The sequence below is a fragment of the Podarcis raffonei genome, chromosome Z, assembly GCF_027172205.1.
Source record: "Podarcis raffonei isolate rPodRaf1 chromosome Z, rPodRaf1.pri, whole genome shotgun sequence".
Classification (NCBI taxonomy): Eukaryota; Metazoa; Chordata; class Lepidosauria; order Squamata; family Lacertidae; genus Podarcis; species Podarcis raffonei.
This window is the reverse complement of record NC_070621.1, coordinates 14,977,216-14,993,512: the sequence shown is the minus strand read 5'-3', so window position 1 is coordinate 14,993,512 and position 16,297 is coordinate 14,977,216. Positions and strand designations below refer to the sequence as shown.

The window sequence follows — 16,297 nt, the reverse complement described above, 5'->3', positions numbered from 1 at the left end:
CATTGACACCTGGGTGTTTTTTTATTGCTCACTTACTCCTGTCTCTGGCTACTGAAGGGGCAGGGTTTATTGAGTATTTGGCTCATGTGCTTATTTCCTATCATTCCTATAACAACCTTCAAATCATATTTGTGGCTTTTGTTCTCTCAAAATTCCTGGATACTGTGTGGCCTACCTTTTGACTGATCTGAACAAATTATGAACAGAGACTGTGTCTAGATTTCTCTTGTTGGCTGCAAAAATGTGAAAGGAAATCTTTTCACAATTAAAGCCTATTCCGTCTGGGTGCTGTTCTCACGTTACAGCCGTGGTTCCCAAAGTAAGTGGTACCGCCTCCCCCAAAGGGGGCGGGATTACCTAGGAGGGGCACTAAGCAGCAAGGGGGCAGCAGTACTGCCCACTTTGGGAACGACTAACATAAATATAATAGAATTGAACTAAAAATGTTACACATCTTGGCAAAGGCAAAAGGGAGCGTGACAGTTTCACCTTGGTGCCAGAATCACCTCTCCCATGATGTTGCTCACAGTTCCTCTCCTGCAGCAGCTTGCAAGGATGTGGGCCAGAGAAACCAGAGGTGCTAGTTTCTGTTCCCATTTTTGTTGGAATTCTCCTATGATGTGAGGTGCAAGGGCTGCTGAAGGTGTTTTCCTGCCTTAAGACTGAGGGCCCAGGAGGAGGAAGGAATAGGGTGGTGCCTTCCAGGATGCTCACACAACCTACTTTTGCAATGTCCCATTTCTGCATCTGTTCCTGTAGGTTGTGCCGTATCTGCTCCATGGAGTCCATGAAGAGCTGCTCATGATCTTGGTGGAGTTTGCCAATAACCATCCGAACAATGTGAGGGAGCTGTTCCTCAAAGCTCTTCAGCTGATCCCGGAACTCTGTAAGGTTTGGGGGAAAGGGAAAAGAACGCAGAGCTATTTCCCTGCAAGCTAAGGAATTAACTCTCTCATAAGGCAGTGGACTCTCCTTTGTTGGAGGTTATTAAACAGAGGTTGGATGGCCACCTGTCAGGAATTCTTTAGCTGTGATTCCTTCATTGCAGGTGGTTGGACGAGGTGACCCTTGTGGGGGTGCGCACGTTCCTTTCAACTCTAGAATTCTATAGGACTTCCCCACTGGAGAAATGGGTAAAAGATTGCAGCCCAAACTTACCAGAAATGCAGGCTACACGATACTCGTCTACCTGCAGTAAATACATCAGTAGCTTTTGCCCCAACACGTCAACACACAAGTCATAGGTTTCTTGCAAATATTCTGGCCGAGTGATCTGATGCTTTTCCTTTTTGTAGAATTCCTTTGGAGCGTGGAACAGGATAGAAAAAAGAGCTGGATGAAGATTCTGAGCCCTGGGGCAACAGAAGAGGGCAACAGAGATGCAAGGACAGCCTTGTTGGGCCTATATTGGCCAGGCAAGCGGGTTGATATTGTCCGCCCATCCTGTCCAAACCCAGGCTGATGGGACTGTGCTGGCATGAAACTAGGGATTTAAAAGGGTCTGGCTGTGGCAGAGAAGCTTCAGCAATACAGTGTGAAAAACTTAATCAGGAGCTAAGGGTATGATATATACCATATTTTTCGCTCTATAGGACACACTTTTTCCCCTCCAAAAATGAAGGGGAAATGTGTGTGCGTCCTATGGAGCGAATGCAGGCTCCCTGGCTTCAGCGATAGCAACGCGAAGCCTCCGGAGCGTGCAGCCTGTCCGCTGCTCCCAGAGCTGGAGGGGGGGGGAATCAATTTTCCCCCTTGATTTCCCCCTCTGAAAACTAAGTGCACCCTATGGAAAGGTGCGCCCTATAGAGCGAAAAATACGGTAAATGGCATGGGCATGTACAGAATGCAACCCCTTGCCAATGAGGAACCTCAGCATTTAATTCATTTTTTGTGTTTTACCTAGTAATGGTGACTGATGATGAGTAAATCTTGATATCCTGTTATTTCATGCCTCTTAGTTAAATAAGAATTTGGGTTGAGGCTGACAACACCTTTATGAGCACATAAAGCTCATAAAACTTTAGGGGTTGGTGAACTAAGAAGTTTGGTGGCCCTGATCTGGACCAGCATCCAAGGTCACACCCTTAGCAGTGGAAGGCAGCTCACAACCACTGTCTTTGCTGCTGACAGTGGATGTCGAGTCATTATGATGCACTGTGAAATGGGAAAGTGGCTTTTGCCACAAGAACATGGGGATTGCCTTGGGGGCTACCAGGTGCTTGTGGTGGTGTCTATGGCCACTTCTCTCACCACAATCATCCATGTCTGTGTCCTGGAATGACTCAACATCCAGGGCATTTCTTGAGAAAAAACTGGCAGCAATAAACTGCTTACTGCCCAAGGAAGCCTCTTAGGAACCACAAGGGACCCATAAACATATTTGTGGGACTGAGGAGCATGGTTTTGGGACTTTGCAAAAGGTCCCTTCAACCCTAGAAAGGGCCCTGGCTGACAAACCTGATTTTTCCTGCATTTTTTTAAAGGTCTATTTCAACACAGTTCAAACCCTGCAAAGGCTTAGGCTGGGAACCTCCTTCCTGACAAACCCAGCCTCTATGCACTCTCAAACATTGAGGAAGCCATCAGATGGAAAGGAAATAGAAGCCAGGGACCCTCTGTTGTGCTTGAGAGACCGCCCCTCTCCAGCTAACAACTGCGGGCACTGGGGCCACCAGAAGGAAAGAAGTAGCAGACCTTCTGTTTGTGATTAGATTCAGGCCCAATAGTTGTTGAATTACTACCTGCTGGATTCTGGAACTATGACATAGTGCCTGAGTTTGCTTTGCTCCTCCTCCCTCCCAATCCCCCCCCCCTTTTTTAATTGCTGTACTATTGTATTATTGGTCATTGTAAGCTGGCCTGGGATCTTTTTTTTTTTTTTTTCAGCAGAAGAGCAGGGTGAATATGTTTTAAATAAGTACAGCTGACTCTCAGCTTACGCTGGGGTCACATTCTGGGGACAGCACATAATGTCAAAATCGCATATAGTCAAAACACATTGGGTTCAATGGCAGGTGGGATCGCCAAATTCTTTGTTTCCTGGATGCCTGCCTACTTTCAATTTAAAAAGTAAAAAAATAAAAGGTCAAGCACGTAAAACTGAATGTGCACAAGTTAAATGTGTGTAAGTTGTGAGTTACCTGCAAGATTGATTCCCTTGCCCTACTAGCCCAGAAAGATTTGCCTCTTGGCCCCGCTCACAATTCCGCATCATTTGTTAACAATGGTGGAGGCAGAACGTGATGGCACCAGGATGCAAAAGAAGTGTTGCTATATATTATTGCTAGAAAGGGGGAGGATTCTCCTAACCGCTGGTTCTGCTCTGAAGCTGCATTACCAGGATCATTAAAAAGGAAAAAAGGAAAACAATCCAGAACTAACCATAGCAGAAGTATCCTTACCTCTGCAGAATTCATAATAATATCAAAGTTGTCCCACAGGATGCTGAAGATAATTCCTTTCAAATGTTCAGAACTAAAGGGAAAAAAGGGTTTAAGGGAGGTGCCTAGGAGTAGATTTAATAATATTTACAGTACTACCATTATCAGTACATTGCATGTGGCTCAGTCAATTCCATTTGGACAGAATCATCTCCAGTGTTCTGCTCTGAGATGTGGCCTTAGTAAGGCAAGGCTTCATCTGCACCCTGGACATCTCCATGCAGGGCTCAGGCTGGTAACTCCATAAAAGAAGAGCTCAGATGTTGTTTCAGCGCCCATCTTCCTCAGATTGAGCCTTAAATAGGAGCTGGAGCTGTCACATCTGGTAGCGCTGGCTTTGGTGGGAGGAGCCTCTTCATTTAAAGGGGCCCAGCCAGCTTTAGTAGTTATCAGCTCTGACAATGCAGGGGAGACTGTGGTTTCACTAGGGCTTCTGAGATGGATTCAGAGGAGGGCAATGCAGAGAGATACCCACAAAATGGGCTGCTCTTGTGTCAGTGCTTTGGTTCAGTATATACCTCTTGGGCTGGCACTGAGTGCAATTCAGCCTCCTAGTCTGAATCTATTGCTTCATTCCTTGAAGAAGGGAAGCCTACCCCTGAGGTCAGGACACTCTCCTTTGCCAACTCAGAGAAGGAGGAGAAAAAGGGAAGCCATGCTATTCCATTGGCCGTCCTAAGAGACCCATAACCTTCTGGCTCTTCCTCAACTTACCCACCAGGCAACCTGAATGTGTTACCATCCCATCTGGCTATTATAACTGCTGTAACTTTACTAACCAGTGTCCGAGTTCCTTTGCTTTCCTTTCTCCCTCCTTTTGCCCTTTTCCTTTAATGTGATTTCTTTTAATGTGTAAATATGGAGGCAGGGACTGCTTTGCTTTAGTGACCTTGTACAGTGGTACCTCGGGTTACAGACGCTTCAGGTTGCAGACTCCGCTAACCCAGAAATAGTACCTCAGGTTAAGAACTTTGCTTCAGGATGAGAACAGAAATTGTGCAGCGGCAGCGCAGTGGCAGTGGGAGGCCCCATTAGCTAAAGTGGTATCTCAGGTTAAGAACAGTTTCAGGTTAAGAACGAATTAAGTTCTTAACCCGAGGTACCACTGTAAGTCACCTGAAGGAGCCTTTTCAGCTGAAGAACAGACTAACAAAGCTTATCAAAGCATAAATCTTAACCATGGGGCTTACTCATTGTCTTTCGGCTTGTCTCCAAAGATCTGCATCTTCCTCTCAGTCCTAGTGGTTTTTGTATATCTCTGTATGGAGCTGACACTGTTCTCGAAAAGAAAGGATTTAGAGCAGGGTAGTGGTAGTTGCTTCTCTGTTTCTCCCAGAAGTTGGTTATTCACCCCACCTCAATATCACAGACATATAATCATTGATAATTAAAATAAACATTGGCAAGCCACCATGAAGTCCTAGCTGGAGCTATGTGAACACAAACAGAGCTCTTACTGGATGAGACACAAGTCCATCTGGGCTAGCCTTTCCTAAGCTGGTGTGCTCCATATGCTTTGGAATTTAGCTCCCAATCCACTCTAGTCATTTCAGTTGCAGCCTTGGCTGACAACTCTTTTCAGCCACAGGGAAACACTTTGGGTGGTATCCAGTGCTAGCCCTGTTGTATCAGGCCCATCTAACCCACCATCCTGTTCTCACAGTGGCCAACCAGATGGCTGTGGGAAACTGGTATTCAGAAGCACTGTTGCCTCTAACCATGAAGGCGGGGCATAGCCATCGTGGCCAATAGCCATTGATAGTCTTATTCTCTATGAATCTATTTAATCCTTTTTTGAAGCCATTTAAGGTGGTGGCCACCACTGCCACTACTGGGAGTGAGTTCCATAGTTATAACTATGCCCTGCTATGTCCTGAATCTGCTGGCACTCAGCTTCGTTGGATGTCCATGAGTTCTGGTGTTATGAAAGAGAGACAATATTTTTTTCTCTATTCACTTTTTTCATGCCATGGAGTAGATCCATTCAAGTCTAACTTAGGTTCATTAATTTCAATGGGTCTATTCTAAGACTTAGTTGAATAAAACTGCTTACCTCCCCCCCCAGCTCCCCCACCTTCTCATTTGCATATCACAAAAATAGCATAATAAATTTGCAGCAATATCTACAACATATAATTCATCGTTAGTGGTTAATGTATAAGTTCTTGGTTTGTGAATTGGTTTAAACAAAAACAAAGGAGAAACAGGATAGAACAGTTAACAAATAACATTCAACATTGTCAATACAGTCTGTTAAGGTTTCTTGTTATAATTATTCCTAAATAGCTAAGCTTTGTGTGACAGAGTCTAATGCCTGTGAGTTCTGTGAAAGCTTTTTGGATGTTGGGTGGTACATTGAAGCATAAAGCTTCAGATTTTGAAATTTTAACCTGTGTTGCCAAATTGTGAAGCGCTCAAAGTACTGCTGCTCCCATGTTCAACAGGTCAGGTGTCATTACCACTAAATTGTCAGTGAATAATCCTATTTGAGGTTGATTTATTTGGGTGTGTTAAAAAGCAACACTGAAGTGTCTGTGAGTTCTTCTTGAAAAATGTCCTTTCCAAGTGTCTGTCAATGGGGATGGGGTACGGTTGGAAGGGGAGGGGGAGATGCCACTGAAACAGAAGGAGGGGGCAATTTTCTTGTTTTCCTCACCTTCCTGACATCCGCTTGCCAATGGAACTAGATTTCCGTGCAGACGTGAGAGACAAGTTGGTTTGAGCAACCTGGGTGCTTTCGCGATGGGAGGCTCCACCCGAGAATGCTGGAGAAAATGGTTTTGGCATAAGCTCTAAGAAAAGATGGAAGAGGGCATTAAGTGGCAGGTGGGGTCAGCTCTGAAGGTCGATGGCTTCCAATGCTTGCTGGGGCCCCAAACATCAGGAAAGAGAGAGCTCCACCTTTCATATCAGGCCCACTACTCTCACTTTGCACAGAGAATTTAGAGGCAATGTTTCCATGCAACATCACTTCTGAATTGAACGGGAGCAGCGGGCTGGGTCAACAGAGTTTGTCTTAGCCAAGATCCTCACCAAATCCTCAAGCCAGCCTCATTTGTTGGGATCACACCTCCTATGGTTGTCTCCAACTAAGCTTTAGTCAGAGCAGACCTACTGAAATCAAGAAACCAAGTTCATGTTCATTTTAATGGGCTTACTCTGAGTAGGAACAGCATTGAATACAGCACCTAAAATGCACTCTCTTCTCTTGGAGAGAAGCTGCCTTCTACTGAGTCAGACCCCTGGACTATCTTGCTCAGTACTGTCTACGCTGGCAGAAGCTCTCAAGATTTTCAGGCAGGGGACATTCCCAGCCCAACTTGGAGGTGCTGGGGATTGAACATGGAAGCTTCTGCATGCAAAGCAGATGCTCTACCACTGAGCCGCATCTCTTCCTTGTTGTGCTTGGGCTACAGAGTGTTACAGCCCATGTTGGCAGAACCTTGAGATTGTCAGAATGCTTATAGTTTGTTTTTGTGAACCTAAGTTTGTTTCTAGACCTCATCGTTGCAGAGAAAGTGAGCAAGGCATCATGGGAATAAAGGAAGCTGCTTTATACGTCCAGAAACTTGGTCCATCTAGCTCAGTACTCTCTGCACTGGCTGCCAGCAGCTCTCTAGAGTTTCAGACAGGGTATCTTTCCCAGCCCTACCTGGAGATGCCACTGGGGATTGAACCTGGGACAATAAATTAATAATGAAGCTTACACAAAGGAGGCAAAATACTATTACAATTGCAAAGTGTACATTTCAGCGAGGCTTTCAAAGAACCGTGTACCCCAAAAGTAATTATTGTTATACTGAAGAATGCCCTAAGTAGCTGACAAAAAGACAGGTTTCTGGATATGGTCCTGTTTCAAAGATCTTCCTCTGTTTCAAGGCTCTGACTGTAGTTTTCACAACTGGGAGGACTTCAAAAAAGTTACTCAATTCCAAGAGGGAAAAAACCACTGCAATGGTCCGGAATGATCGGGAGGTAGAAATGCATACTTTTGTTTGATATTTTGTCTACATTATTGTAAACTTCATTATTAATATATTGTGGTTACAGTCCTGTTGCCTTGGAGCACTATTTCTGAGGTGGTTATGTGTGAAATGAGGCATAGCCTCCAGCAGCTGATGCCAAACCCAATGCCAAACTCAATGCTAGCCAATGCAAGCGTCGCCAACACCATGCACTCTGCCCAAGGACCTCTTCTGGTGCCTGCAAAGGTCTCAGCAAATATCCATCCCCAAATCACCAAAGTGTGAGAGTGACTGCTTGCTCTTCCTACATGGTTCCCATTTGCACAGACTCCACCTCTCCCTTGAACATCCGCATGGCAGACATTTTGTGACCAGCAGCCACAGTGCTCTGTCAGAACTCCAATTGTGACCAGCGGGCCCAAAAAGTTTTGGCAACCCTGTGGTGGATAGCCATACTGATTGATAGGTAGCCTACATGTGAAGGTATGTAAAAACAGTGTGTGAAATAATATAGTTAGGAGAATCTGCTTCTGCAGACTGTACTGTATTAAGAATATGTTGAGAATGGTTTGTTTGTTTGTTTGTTTTTTGCGGGGTGGAGAATGTTTGTGCTGGAAAAATTCAGCCTTGGACCAGTTTGACAGAAAGCAGACAGTGAATTCTTCTTGCTGAATCAAACACACTTTTCCTCAGAGAACACATCTTGATTTCAAGGTGTGTGAGTAAGGCTAAGGCAAGGGAATGCTTCTATATAAGCCTGGGTAATTTATAGGCCTGTGAACTCTGCTTTTGCAGGTTCCCAGTGGCTGCTGTTGTTCTGATCTAGTAAAGCTGTCTTAAGCATTGCAACTGGTGTGGTTAATTGAAGGAAATCCATTATAACCCCCTGAGCTAAGCTGTGTGGCTGCAACGACTGCCTGCATGGAAGGTCTCCTTGTGCCCACCTGGTGCTGTTTCTGTTGCAGCGGACTGCAAGCGCTCTTTCTCCTGCTGCGCATCTGTCAGTCTTCTGGTGCGATGGAATCTGAAACAAGCTCAACACAGGTTAAGACTCAGATCCTGGGAATTTGTAGGGAATGCCTTTTGACCCATAAAGCTTTCTTTCATTTTTTGATATTATTTACAAAAACAGAGGTCCTTCAAGTCTTACATTCCCTTACTTGCATTCCGCTATTTGACAAAGCAATTCCATCTTTCAGTGAAGTCAACACTCCATGACCTCCCTTCCCTCCTGTGGACTAGAGCTCAGTTAACTTGTCTCAGCCAATTCCGTGCACTTTATTTAAGCACTCTTTCTCTGTTGGAGTTTCGTGACACTTTCATTTTCTTGCCCACATTGTCTTAGCAGTAACTTTTCCCATTGGGTAGCCAACATGAAGTCCTCTTTATGTTGTTGGGATTACAACTAACATCATCCCTGACCATTAGCCACACTGGCTGGGGCTGATGGGAGTTGGAGTCCAAAAACATCCAGAGGGCACCACATTGGCTACTCCTTGCCCTCATTAGGGTGAGTGGAGAACCACCCTACCAACTGCAGTCTGCTCTCAGTCAGTCTCCACCTGCCTGTCTTCCTACAACCAGTTCAGGGGAACTGGTCACTGGCTGTCAGCTTCCTCTTCCTTAGTCAGTTTTGCCCTCTTAGCAGGGAGGAGGATGGGGATAAAACAAGAATTAACCAGCTGCCTGTGATTGGCTCTGGTTCTGACTGCCTCTGGCTTTGGCGCCACCACCTTTTGGGTGTCCCTTCCTTCTGCCCTCCCAGTCCCAACAGTCAACAGCCACTATTGCTAGGTACCACTCTCTGCAGTGAGTTTAAAAAGAGGCATTTGTTCATGAGCATCTCCCTCCTTGCTGATGGGCTTGGGGTTTACTGTGCTCTCAGTCTCCACCACTTTTGCAAGAACCAGGACCATCCCGCCCCTTCCCCTTCCCCCTCAATACCTACCCAATGAGGTGCTTGATCACACTAATCGCTGCATCGTCAAAGGCCGGCTTCCCCATCCGGCTTGGGTTCAACAGTGATGTACATTCAACACCCATCACAAATGTCTTGCTTTCCTGCAGCATGCTATCTGATTGAATGGAGGTTGTCACGGAGGTAGGGATTGTGGGGTCTTGTACATAAGAGAACACAGGGTCCTGCGTCAGAAAGGAGCAAAACAGATGAAGCATCCTATTGGACCAGACCAAAGGTCAATTTTCCCAGCTTCCTGTTTCCAACTGTGGCTAGCCAAATGCCTTGGGGGAAGCCACAAGAACAACATAGCGATCTGCCTTATACTAAGTCAGATGATTTATCCTTTTAGTTCAGCACTGCTTACACTGACTGGCAGTAGCTCTCCAGGGTTTCAGGCAGGGAGTCTTTTCCATGCTTACCTGGAGATCCTGGGAACTGAACCTGGGGCCTTCTCCATGTGAAGCAGATGCTCTACTATTGAGCTACAGCCCTTCCCCAAAGGGGGAGCTTTAAGCTTTACAGATCTGCAAATTTCCCCATCAACACCATGTGTCATTTTGCCCACTGATTGCCAGGGAACTGTCTTTTTGCTTATGTTATTCTTGTTTAGCAGTGCATTGTACACAAATGGCACTAGGGAGACAAATAATAATCATTACAATCATTCACCATGTGGATCTATTTACCAGTTCGAGCAGGCAATTGAGATACTTGCTTCTCTTTTTCAGTTCTTCCATCACAAACGTGGCAAACTCATAGAGTGCTTCTGAAGTTACAGACTGAGAGAAATAAACAAACCAGGCACTAAATATGATTTTGTTCAATATAAACACACACACACACACACACACACACACACACACATATATATAGCGGCGCTTCAGGTTACATTAGCTTTAGGTTGCAGACTCTCCTAACCCAGAAATAGTACCTCAGGTTAAGAACTTTGCTTCAGGATGAGAACAGAAATCGCGCGGCGTGGCAGCAGCGGGAGGCCCCATTATCTAAAGTGGTGCTTCAGGTTAAGAACAGTTTCAGGTTAAGAACAGACCTCTGGAACGAATTAAGTATGTAACCAGAGGTACCACTGTATTAACATTGCTATTTTTCTAGAAAAAGAGGTGCTGGAACTCACCATGAACACCTCCCTCGTTCTCTTAGAATAGCAGTGGCGCCCACCTGAGAGGTGCCGGAACTGAGTTCTGGTAAGTTCCAGCTGAGAGAATTCCATAGTTTATGTGCTGCATGAAGTCATTTCTTGTTTGTCCTGAATCTTCCAATGCCCAGCTTCATTTAATGAATGATCTTTGAAAACCCACTGGATATGACTTGAACCCCTTGCAGCACAAAGACAAATCATTTTTAATTGCATGCTGTTGGAACTTACTTCCTTATCTGCAGTGGGATGGGCACAAGCATCAATCCTTCTGGTGAGTTTCTCCATGTAAGAGTTTAACGTCTGGGTCTGCCAATTGGATTTTGCCACCTAAGAAGGAAAAGGGGGAACTTGAAGTCAAAAGCTTAACTGAGATTCGCAGAAGGTAAGTGGAGAAAGGTTTTCCTGGCTGACACTCATACAAGGGGATATGGGACTTCCAGTGGCAGAACTACAATTGGGCAAATGCATTTTCCCAGATGTGTGTTTACCAGTTAAGGAGAAAGGCAAGGGTGGGGAAATCTGCAGAGGATAGTTTTGTGAGAATCCATCCCCCAGTGGTCTGAGAGCTTTATATTGGTGATCTGCAGTGCATCTCTGGCTATGCATGATATGTTGTTTCAGAATCCTTCTTGTCTCTTTTGCCATCCTCTACTCAGCATTTGCTGCAGAGAGCCAGTGTGGTGTAGTGGTTAGAGTGTCAGCCTGGGAGATTGGGGTTCAAATGCCCCAACCGTCATGAAGATCACTTTTGGGGTCAGTTGCTGCCTCTCAGCCTGACCTACCTCACAAGGTTGTTGTGAGGATTACATGAGGACTAGTACCGGTAAGAACCAGGTTCAGACTCCCACTCAGCCATGAAGCTCAGTGATCACTGTCTCTCAGCCTATAACCTACCTCACAGGCTTGTTGTGGGGGTTAAATGAGTGTGGGGAGAATTGCAAATGTCACCTTGAACTCCTTGGAGAAAAAGGTGGGATATAAATGCAACGAATAGATGAAATAATAAATTAAAAAGGCGGGTCTCACTGGCGTTCCCACCAGGACTCAGTCAGTTCTGGGGGTCCTTCCTGTGCTTTATCCCTTTTGCTGTTTGTGTGCAAGTGCTAATGGGGAGGATAAGATGAGTAAGGGCTTGTCAAGCATCCAAGGAAGTAATCTGGAGCCCTTCAAAGCTTTAGGTAAAAAGTCACTGAGCTGGGGGTAAATGAGAAAGCTCCATGCCTGCCTCGCCCCACTCTGGCAATAAAGTAAAATAAAATACTCTTCATTTATCTGCACCTCTGTCTTGATTTTCACTTGAGTGTTCGTCAAGAACCGTTGGATTTTCTCTATGAAGAGCCGGTCGAGTGCCAGAAAACGAAACTTGCTTTCATATCTGTTGATGACCTCTGTAGCCTTGGGAGGCAGCGGGGGGAAATAAGAGTTTTTATTCTTCTCGCTGTACTTGATGCAACCTCTATCTTGCTAGAACAGGGAGCCCGGCATCTCCTCACCTGCTCCAGGTAAGAAGACTCCATCTTCTCCAGGTCAATCATGATCAAGCCCTCGACAAACTCAATGCGCCCACTCTCCTTGTGCAGGCGCTTGATGAAGCCATCTAGTTCCTCAGGAGAAAAATTTCCGCCATCAGCAAATAATCTGGGAAAAACAATGAAAAATACCGGTTAAGGATGCTATGACTCTGAATGGCCTGAGGTTGGAAAAGGCCCTGTTCATGATTCCATCTGTATAGGAGGATCTTATACAGACTTAGTGGAAGCTGCCTCTTTAGGGGAAGTAGGACACTACCTTGCCTACCCAGTCTGCCTTCAGCCAGCCCCTACCTGCCTGCTTTCTCACTTACAAAGGGTGGTGGCACCAGCTTCCAGCTTCCTCCTCCTCCTCAAGTCTCAGTATTGTCCCTTGTAGAACTCAGCAGGGGAAGGAGGAGGGGGACAGGAACGTGGCTTAATTTCTACACTTGTGCAAAGCTAAGATAGGGGATTTATAGGCCTGGGGATTCCACTTTTGTGGGTTTCCCAGTGGTGGCTACCATGACTAAGTAAAGTTGCCTTAAACACCACACTGGTGTTGATATCGGAGCGGAACATTAGTGCCAAAATCTTGCAAGATTTCTCGAACTATGAGAGATCTTGTGAGATTTCTGTGAGATCTCATGAAATAAGCACCAATGCTGGTACCCATTCTCCACTGGCAGTGGAAGTGGTGGGGCACCCACAGGGGCACTGCCTCGGGGGCTTCACCCCACCTCATGGAATCCACTACACCAGCCACTGCTGAACAGATCTTGGCATACCTGCACGCTTTAAGGAAGTCAGTGTTTGCGTCTCGCAGCTTCCCTAGTGCTTCTTCCAAGTACTGCCTGTAGCTCCGAAGGGAGAGCTGCATCACCTCCACATGGTCAATCAGCTCAGTGCGCATATTGTTGCTGAGACTCAACAGCCTGAGAAAGGAGATGGTGATATACCAACAAAGTTTTTAAAATTTATATTAAACAGCTTGACTGTAAGAAACAAATAAACCCTCAAAGCGGGTTACAAAAGATGTTATTCTTATTTCAAATGATTCCTATAATCAAAGGGACTATGATCTTTAAAGAGTGGCAGAAAGTAATTTCAAGATATATCTGGCAGGGTAAAAAGCCAAGAATACAATTTAAGTTATTAACAGATGCAAAAGAAAGAGGAGGCTTTGCCCTGCCAGACTTGAAATTATATTATGAAGCATCTTGTCTCTGTTGGTTGAAGGCATGGATAAAATTAAAAAATAACAAACAGTAAACAAATTCATTGAATTTGATAAGGATTTGACTCAGGAAGTTCATGCAGCTGGACAAGAAGAGAAACTTGAGAGATTTGAGAGTGTGGAGAAAGAGATATATGTTGTTTCTGAGGAAAAGGAAGGAGGAGATGTAATGTTGCAGATGACAAAGGAGAGCCAGAGGCCTGACATGATGGTTACAAAGGAAAATAAGTACTGGATGATGAAAATCTGGTCTGAATTGGAGATTGAAGAATGGAGAGATCTCCTCATGTGGAGATCTGAAGACCTATGGATTACAAATTTGATTAAGGTGGAAGTTGGAGCTTTCGGGACATTTGGACTTAAAAGGAGTAAGAAACAAGATTCGGGCTCCACTTTTAAGTATGGAGGTCTGGCTGGAAGAAACATGGACCCTATTGGGACAGAGCTTCTCCGAGATCTGGTGTTTAATACTAAGGACTACCAAAAAAACCGGCAGAGAGGAATTGAGAGAGAATTAAGAGCCTCAGACGTGAGGTCTCCAGGCTGATAGTAGACTAAGACTGATGGATATTTGTTGGGGATCGAAACCGGGAAAGGCGGGGGTGGGGTTTGGGAATCCAAAGGGTGTACAATTATAATCTGTTTTTGTTTGTTTGTTTTGTTATTAGTATGAAAATTGGGGAATTCATGGAAGGGAATTTGGGTCGAATTTAGAAAAAAGTTTTAAGAATGAGCACTGATGGACAAATATTGATGTTTATAAGTAAAAATTGGTTTTTTAAAAATGAATTAAATATAAAAAGGTCAAAAATGGGAGATAAGAACTTGTTGAACTAACAATTTGAATTGGAATATAAGAAGGGGAGGTGTGGGGAAGTCAGGGAAATATGTTATTGAAAATACGGATTGTAAACTTTATGTGTTTTTAACTTTTTTGTTTTTTGTTTTTTGATTTTTTAATGTATTAAGGTGGAAAATCTCAATAAATATCTTTAAAAAAATTAAAAAATAACAAATTGTTAGATCTAGAAGGATTTGATAACAGATTTGGATGGCATTCGTATTTATGGTTGGAGAAGAAGAAAAGTCATAAGGGTTTTGAGAATCATATCTTCCGGAGATCTTTAATTGAAATATGGGACAGGTATAAAAATGTATTAGAACCCAAAATCCCACACTGGTTGTCTCCATTAGAGGTTATGAGTGTAAAGAAAATTAATATGAGAGAGAATTGGATTACATATGGAAAATTAATAATTAAAGGAGGAAAATGGAAAATGAAGCCATATGAACAAGTAAAAGAATATGTGTTTGATTGGTTGCACTATTTTCAGGTAAATGAAATGTTTAAAGAAGATTTTAAAGAAAGTGGATATGCAGAAAATGAATCGAAATTTCAAACAGAGATAATAAACAATGATTATAAAATATTGTCAAAAATGTATAAAATGTTGTTGGAATGGCATACGATGGATGAGGAAGTAAAGTCAGTTATGATACATTTGGCTAGAGATTTTGGATATAATATACAAATGGATGATTGGCAGAAAGTATGTGTCAGGGAACTGCCATCTGAGACGCAGGAGGTGAAAGGGCTCACAGAGGGTGAGAGAGACCATTCAGCTGAGGAGGGGACCAGCAGGGGGAGAAGTGGAGTTCCAAGGGAAAGTGAGTCGGAGGGAGGGCTCAGAGACACTTCAAGCGAAAACAGTGGGGAGGTTTCAAGACCTCCTGTAGGGACCCCCACGCCTCGCCGGAAACTGTCACGCCGAGAGTCCAGAAGACGCGTTTCCGTTAAGGAGCTTTTATGCTGGAAGAAGTTCCGTAAACGCCCACTGTCCGATTCAACGAGCGACTGATGGAGCCATGCTTAAGGAGCTCCGTCAGAGACAGAGGTTTGTGGACTTAGCCAAACTCTGAGGGACTAGGATTTTACGCACAAGCAGCTCACCATCCCATCACAGCAATCGGACAGTCCCTGAAAGCAGCTTGTGCAAAGAGGCATCATGAGCAACCCAGCCGGAGCCGGGGGAGCAGGAGGAGCTGGAGAGGGTCCAAGCCTGGAAGAAAGGTACAGGGTGTTGGAGCTCCAGCTAGCGCTGCAAACGGCGAGGCTAGAGGAAAGGAGGGCACAGGATGCAGATAAGACAAAAGGCGCCCCACTAGCAAGAAAGATGCCAGGATTGGTGCAGAAGTTTGGGGGGGACCCCAGGAACTATCAAGCCTTTAGGACAGAGATGCAGTATGCTCTCGAGCTGCAGTTTAACGACTTTCCCGACGAGGCATCGCGAGTGGCGTTTGTGATTGGCCATCTCGAAGGAGGGGCGAGAGACTGGGTTAGACCCCTGATGGCAGGGAATAGTGAAATGCTGAAGGACACAAGGAAGTTTTTTCGCGCCATGGATTTGATGTTTTCCAGCGAGATTGAACAGGGACTGGTGCGCAGACAATTGATGGCTTGCAAACAGGGGAGCCGATCGGTTCGTGAGTACTGGACTGAGTTTACCATGTTGATACATAAATTGGGATGGGACCTATCGGCGGAACCCATTCAAATGCTCTTTGAAGAAGGGCTTTCTTCGGCGGTGAAAGACGAACTTTCCCGGGCGCCCAGGGCGGAGTCTATGGACCAGCTGACCAAATCAGTGCTGACCATTGGAGCGCGCCAGGAGGCAAGAGCCTTGGAGAAGCGGGAGGGGAAAGGAGAGCGTTGGAGGGATTTCCGCATTCCAGAGATTCCAGAGCCAAGTTTCCCGCCAGGAGAGCCGATGGAAGTTGGAACAGCGCGCGCGCGCGCAGTTTCAAATCCCAGTGAAGGGAGGAAGAAGGAGGGAAAGAGCGCCAAGAAATGTTATCTCTGCCAGCAGCCAGGTCACTTTGCCAGAGTCTGCCCGCAAAGAAAGGAATGGCAAGGGATGGCGGGAGCTGTTGGGGGGAAGGAGGAGGGAGTCCAGGAGCCAGTAAAAGCCAACGCCTGGCTGCCACCGTCGGGGCACTGCAGCCAGGCCAAGGAGCAGTAAAAGTGCCC

At 45.2% G+C, this 16,297-nt stretch overlaps 1 protein-coding gene across 3 annotated transcripts in view; it reads right to left on the bottom strand.

The window, feature by feature from the left end:
• CCDC180 (coiled-coil domain containing 180) overlaps positions 1 to 16,297 on the bottom strand; it is a 61,156-nt gene that overhangs the window by 12,143 nt on the left and 32,716 nt on the right. For all 3 annotated transcript variants that reach the window (XM_053373209.1, XM_053373207.1, XM_053373208.1), the window contains 12 exons: positions 12,821 to 12,967; positions 12,018 to 12,162; positions 11,803 to 11,919; positions 10,753 to 10,851; positions 10,052 to 10,144; positions 9,354 to 9,547; positions 8,350 to 8,429; positions 6,097 to 6,232; positions 4,631 to 4,714; positions 3,402 to 3,474; positions 1,159 to 1,300; positions 724 to 884 (listed from right to left, as the gene is read on the bottom strand). In XM_053373209.1, coding sequence (XP_053229184.1) covers positions 724 to 884; positions 1,159 to 1,300; positions 3,402 to 3,474; positions 4,631 to 4,714; positions 6,097 to 6,232; positions 8,350 to 8,429; positions 9,354 to 9,547; positions 10,052 to 10,144; positions 10,753 to 10,851; positions 11,803 to 11,919; positions 12,018 to 12,162; positions 12,821 to 12,967 — 1,471 coding nt within the window. The remainder of the gene's footprint in view (positions 1 to 723; positions 885 to 1,158; positions 1,301 to 3,401; positions 3,475 to 4,630; positions 4,715 to 6,096; positions 6,233 to 8,349; positions 8,430 to 9,353; positions 9,548 to 10,051; positions 10,145 to 10,752; positions 10,852 to 11,802; positions 11,920 to 12,017; positions 12,163 to 12,820; positions 12,968 to 16,297) is intronic.